Consider the following 6515-nt stretch of genomic DNA (forward strand, 5'->3'; position numbering starts at 1 on the left):
ATGGCCAATTGGCCATGCTGGCAGGGGCTGATTGGAATTGTAGTCCATAACATCTGGAGTGCCAAAGGTTCGCCACCACTGTCGTAGGGCATGGACTCCAGACCTTTGGCCGTTTTGATCGCCCTCCTCTGGACCCATTCCAGCCTGTCTTCTTGAATTGCAGTGCTCAGAACTGTACACAACATTCCAGAATTCTGCCCCAGAAAGAGTCACGGTCTGGCCAGCGGGTGCTCAACAGCCCCCCAAATCTCCCTCTTTACCCTCAACTGAGATCCAACCCAAAGGGCCCAAGCCGGACAACTGCGCTGATTTCGTACGACGCAACACAGAACAAATCTAGGACATAGCCCCAGAAACCTCCGAACCATCAACGGCTGGGAAACGGCACCCGGCCGAGCTTCCTCTCCCTCCTCCGTGCTGCCTCAAGCAACCACTTGGGTGCCTGGCCAGAGAGCGGACCCAGCAACTGGGCACCCAAATCAGAAAACTTTATTAGGCATAAAACCGGTGTGTGTCAAGAATTCCAAATACAATAAGAAGGTCATTATTGCGCAACTTGCAGTACACAGAGTAAAAATACAGCAACAGCTTCAGAGATTTCAACATTGGAGTTATTTAGGAGCTTAGCCATTTTTATCTTATCAGAAAGGAGCATAAATCCTGTTGGTAATACAGTTCTCAAATCAGTTCTGATGTTGTTGTATTTTGAACAGCGAAGCAGAGTATGAGAAAGTGAATCAGCTGTATCAGGACAACATCGACAGCAACGCTCATTTTGTGGGATATTAGAGAAGCGACCTTGAAGATGTACTGACGGAAAAGAGTTACACCTTGCTCTAGACCAGTGATGGCGAACCTTTTCAAGACCGAGTGCCCACATTGCAACCCCAAACCCACTTATTTATCGCAAAGTGCCAACACGGCAATTTAACCCGGATACTGAGGTTTTAGTTTAGAGGCGTGCATTACTCAAAAGTAAGCTTGGTGGTAGTCGGTGGCTTTGCTTTGAAGCAACTGTGCAACTCTTCCAACGGGTGAATCACGACCCTAGGAGGGTTTACTTAGAAGCAAGCCCTGTTGCCAGCAACCAAACTTACTCCCAGGTAAAGGATCGCGCTTTAGTTCTTCGCATGAAAATCAGTGGGGTTTAACAGCACTTAACAGGGTTACCCACACTGGTTCCCCAAAACTAGTTCTTAGTTTTAATGCTAATAATTGAGCCCAGCGGCCCAGGCCCGTCTAGATGTGGGGGGGGGGGCACTCTGATTGTGTGTGCCCACAGAGAGGGCTCTGAGTGCCACCTCTGGCACCCGTGTCATAGGTTCGCCACCACTGCTCTAGATCCATCTGCAATTGTAATTGACAAGATGTTCCAGGTATATGGCAGGGCTAGATTTCTGAGGGATAATCCCAAAGTATATTGGAGAGCAAGAGCTTTGCGCTTTGCTCAGGAGAAACTGGGCACCCTTGCAAGAGATCAGCTGCTAAACAAGGGGGAGAGGAGTAGTGCCAGATTTGCAAGGGGCGGGGACAGAACTTGGCAGGCACGGCAGAGCAGAGGGACGCTCAACAAACAGTGTGCCTGACGTCAGCTTGGGCCCATCGGAGCTCTTCAAAGGCCACGATGCTCTCCATTTTCCAACACCTGTAAATATGTAAACGGGGCTTGTTTATTCTGTTGGCAGCACAACTTCACGGGAGGTGCCCAAAGAGATACGGAGAACCAACGGCTGTCCTGAAGGGAAAACTTTTGCAACTGGTGAAGGAGCTTGCCCGAGGCCAAAGTTGAAAACTGGTGGCAGAGGAAAAGGGGTTCTTAAGAACCTTCTTAAGGGGTTCTTAAGAAACTTAAGAACAGAGAGCAGCTTCAGCACTAAATGAGAAGAGGGGAGAAGAGCAGAGCAGAGGATCCTCTGAAGATGCCGGCCACAGATGCAGGTGAAACATCAGCAGAAAATGCTACTGGAACATGTCCACGCAGCCCGGAAACCCCACAACACCCCAGCGATTCCGGCCGTAAAAGCCTTCGACCAGACATTGACCCATGTTGTTTTTCGCTGGCTTATTTTTAACCGTTTGCTTTATTATTGACAATTCTTACATCAGGGCATTTACCATTTTATTCTATGGCATTTGCCATCCGGTCTCCAGAAAGGCACTGCGTCCATTTTCTAGATCAGGGGTAGGGAACCTGCAACTCGAGAGTCGCATGCGGCTCTTCTGCCCTTGCACTGCGGCTCCACGAGCCGAGCCGCCGGCCCCATCCTTGCCCGCCCTGCAGGCAGCAGGGCAGGCGCACCAATTGCCCGCGGCCGGCTGGGCCACGCTGCGGGCTTCCCCTCTCGCCCGCCCCGTTGGAGCGGGGCAGGCGCTTTCCCGGCAGCCGGCAAGGCCAAGCCACCGGCTTCATCCTTGCCCGCCCTGCAGGCAGCAGGGCAGGCGCATCCATGCGCTTCTCAGAATGAGCGGAGTAAAAGGTAAAAAAAAAACCCAATATATACAGTTGTTATCTTTATTTTAAATGTCAAAAATTATTTGCGGCTCCAAGTGTTTTCTTTTCCCGTGGAAAACGGGTCCAAATGGCTCTTTGCGTGTTAAAGGTTCCCTATCCCTGTTCTAGATAAACTAAAAGAGAAAGCAGATTGGGCCCAACCCCGGTGCTTTCCTCGATGCAAAGAATCTGAAGTTTTTGACCTGGTGGTCCCAAAACTGGTCAAGACGGAAAAGGCCCCTGGAAAGGAAATCAGTAATGGACACTTTGCAAACCACACGGACGCTCTGAAAAGAGCTATTCATTTCTCCGGGTGTCTTGTGGTCTGGGCCCAGCTGCAGAATTCCCTGGCAAACCTCAGCTCTCCCCCTCAGAAGTGGGGAGCGAAGCTCTGACAGACAGGGGGTGTTTCGTGCCTACAAGGTCTTTTTTTTGTGCCCATTTGGAATAACCACCAAAGTTGCAACCTTCAACTCGGTTGCAGATTCCAAAGATGTTGGACTCTTGCAATTGACGCCAAAAGCGACTGGAACTTTCTGTACTTTCGTGGAACATTTCTGGTTGGAGCAACGAATGTGGGAATCTATGTTTCCTCAATGATATAAGAAAAGCGGACCTAATTTTGTTGCAAGAAACTTGGCTATGTCACCCCATACATTTCGAAGGTTATAGGACAGTGGTGGCGAACCTATGGTGCGGGTGCCAGAGGTGGCACTCAGAGTCCTTTCTGTGGGCACGCGTGCACAGAGTTCATCATGGGGGGGGGGGAATCACCCCCCAAAAAAACACCCCTAGGCTGGCCTGGGCATGGTCCTTTACCTGGGAGTAAGCTCGATTGCAGGCAATGGGGCTTGCTTCTGAGTAAACTCTCCTAGGGTCGTGATTCATCCATTCGAAGCGTTACACGGTTGCTTCACCAAGCTTACTCCCGAGTAACATGCGCCTCGGAGCCAACTGTTTTTTTCTAAACTAAAACCTTGGTATTCAGGTTAAATTGCCACGTTGGCACTTGGCGATAAATAAGTGGGTTTTGGGTTGCAGTTGGGGCACTCGGTCTCAAAAAGGTTTGCCATCACTGTTATAGGACTTTCTGTTCACCATTAACCAAGCCCAGTGGCCCAGGTAGACCGTCGGGTGGTCTTTGTATATTTGCTTGTATATCCCTAGCGGTTAAACTCCTGCCAGCCCCTTCACAACTAATCCAAGCAGTGCTGGTTGATTGGGATAAATTCCCCCTGATACTTATTAACACCCATATTCGTCCAAAATACAAATAACAGCCTCTGTAACGACCCATGGTCGCAATTATCCTCCTTTGTAGAGGTATTGGAATCCAACTACCCCTCATCAGATTCCAAAGAGGGAGAGAAGTGGAAGTGGAAGTGGAAGCAAGCCTTTATTGGCATAGACAGCAGTACAACAATAATTTAAAAAACGGATTAAAAAGCATATACAATACAGGATATACATGTTAGGATGAAGGAAATCTACTGGCGTTTAGTAATTTCCAGGAGAAAGTCTGCCACTATCACACAGAGAGAAGGATCAGGGTTGTCCAACAAGTAGTGCAATCTAATTAAATCGGGGAGATCGGGTAAATGTAAAGGAGTGAGATTCACATACTTGGATCTGATTTCCTTGAATCTGAGACAGTGTAGTAATTGGTGGGCCAGAGATTCAACTGCACCATCGTTACATGGGCACAATCTTTTAGCCTTTTCTTGCTTATTAAATCTGCCATGTCACAAGGCAGAAGGCATAACATTAAACCTGGCGAGCATTATGGCTCTCCTTTGAACAGGGTTTATTAAGCAATGCAGGTAGTGTGCCAAGTGGCCCCATTCAAATGGGAGAGAAAAATACAGGGGGGGAGCACGTTTTCTTGGCTGCGGTGTTTAGGGTAGAGAACTCTCTATCCAATAGTTGACCTTTTAACTTCCTATAAGCTTCTGAATAGGACAAAGGGCAAACTGACAGTCCGATAGAGGCAATTTTTTCTTCAATTATGGAAAGCCAGGGGTTGCAATGGGTGTCAGAGAGCAGACGGTGGACTAGGAAATTACAGTCCGAGAGAAAATGAATTTGCAGCCAGAATCTAAAAGTCCTCAGCCAAGCGGCTGATTCCAAGGAGTTTTGACCTAACTCCAGACAAAGGGCTGCATAGGGCACGCAATTTGGGAGTCCAGTTATCTTGTGAAAAAAATTTAGAGGGAGAGAAGTGGTATTTGCAAATTAAACTTTGCATCACAGCTGCAGCGAGAGAGGCCACCGGCTCGTGCAAAAACGCGCACAGCCAGAATTTCAAAGTTCAAAGCAGTGAGCGCGGCCAGGCACCCTTGTTTGCTCTGGGGCTGTCAATCACTTCCCGCCACCTGCACCGTTTGCAACAACTGTCGCCCGGGACTTAAAAGCCTGCCGGGGCAGTTCCGTTTCTTGCAGGCCCCTTCCGCACATGCAGAATAAGGCACTTTCAATCCACTTTTGCAACTGTTTGCAAGTGGATCTTGCTATTCCACGCCAGGAAAACCCAGCTTCAAAGTGCATTGAAAGTGCATTATTCTGCCTGTGGGGAAGGGGCCCGCAGAGAAAAAGCTCCAGATTGCAGGCACCGGCTCCCCAAGCTGCGCTCCGCGCTTTTGTAATCCGCGGAGCGCAGTTGGACGGGCGCGCGTGGCTGCGGTTTTGCAAAACCGCGGGGAGAGAGCGCGAGCGCGCTTCTTTGCAATCTACAAGACTTCTTCGCCGCTTGCAAAACTTGCTGGCGATTTGCAAAACTTATGGGCAATCTGCGGAACCGGCTTGCAATTTGCAAAACTTATGGGCAATCTGCGGAACTGGCTTGCAATTTGCAAAACTTATGGGCAATCTGCGGAACTGGCTTGCAATTTGCAAAACTTATGGGCAATCTGCGGAACTGGCTTGCAATTTGCAAAACTTATGGGCAATCTGCGGAACTGGCTTGGTAATTTGGTAAAACTTTATGGGTAACGGCGGAAACCCTGGCTTCGGTAATTTGTAAAAACTTATGGGCAATCTGCGGAACTGGCTTGCAATTTGCAAAACTTATGGGCAATCTGCGGAACTGGCTTGCAATTTGCAAAACTTATAGGGAATCTGCGGAACTGGCTTGCAATTTGCAAAACCCGATGTCCCCGCCCCCGAGCCCCCCCCCCCCGCTTGGCGGCGGGCAGATCGGCGCTTCCCACAGCACAAGCCCCTCGGGCCCCCTCCCCGCTTTCTCTTACCGGAGACGTGTCCCACCGCAAAGGGGCCGCCAGTTGCGGGAGAGCCAGCAGCAGCCACAGCAGGGCAGGCATGGCGTGCCTCGGCCTCCCCGGCAGGGTAGGACGAGCTCCCGAGCAGAGGGGTCCAGTGGCCACCGCCGGCGCGCATGGAGGCTTATAAAGCGGCGGCGATCCCCGGCCCTGCCTCCGCCCTTCTCGCCGTGTCGTTGCTCTTGCCTGCGAGGGGGGGGGGGGGTCACCCACGTGCAGATGCAACAGCTGGCGCGGTCACGCCCCCCCCAGGCCAAGCTCCACCCCTCTCCCTCCCTCCCTCCCTCCTTCCAAAATTAAAGTGCAAACAAGCTCCGCCCCTCTCCCTCCGACACCTACCGTATGTTCAGTGGGGCAGTCCCTGCTGGGGCTTCTAGGGCCATGCCTCCCCACCCCCACCCCCACCCCCACCAGCAGTTTAGGGGAAAAGCCTCCAGCTGGAGCCCCGTCCACTTTTTTGTCCGCCCCACCCCCCCCACTCCCCAAAGGCCAGCTTTGGGATGGATACAGAAACCACCAAGAGTGCCTCTGGTCATGTGCAGAAAGCACCCTAAGTTCACGGGGCAGAAGAACTGCAAGAACTGGCCCTTTGCAGAGCCAAATTTATCTCAGCTGCAGAATCAGCTAGATTTGGGGTGTCAAACATGTGGCCCCTTGGGGGGACTATCAGGCCCCTTGGGGGGACTATCAGGCCCCTACCCCCCCCCCCCGTTGCTCCCAATTTGCTCCCTAGGATCAGAAGCAACTGG

The 6515-nt window shown here is 51.2% G+C and overlaps 1 protein-coding gene across 1 annotated transcript in view; it reads right to left on the reverse strand.

Annotated features, from left to right (window-relative positions):
• Nucleotides 1-5939, reverse strand: part of LOC125434153 (SPARC-related modular calcium-binding protein 1-like) — a 48660-nt gene extending 42721 nt beyond the window's left edge. The window contains exon 1 of the mRNA XM_048499157.1: nucleotides 5737-5939. Within this exon, the coding sequence (XP_048355114.1) occupies nucleotides 5737-5808 (72 nt within the window). The 5' untranslated portion in view covers nucleotides 5809-5939. The remainder of the gene's footprint in view (nucleotides 1-5736) is intronic.
• Nucleotides 5940-6515: the final 576 nt, after the last annotated feature.

The sequence above is a fragment of the Sphaerodactylus townsendi genome, linkage group LG06 (assembly GCF_021028975.2).
Source record: "Sphaerodactylus townsendi isolate TG3544 linkage group LG06, MPM_Stown_v2.3, whole genome shotgun sequence".
NCBI classification, from domain to species: Eukaryota; Metazoa; Chordata; class Lepidosauria; order Squamata; family Sphaerodactylidae; genus Sphaerodactylus; species Sphaerodactylus townsendi.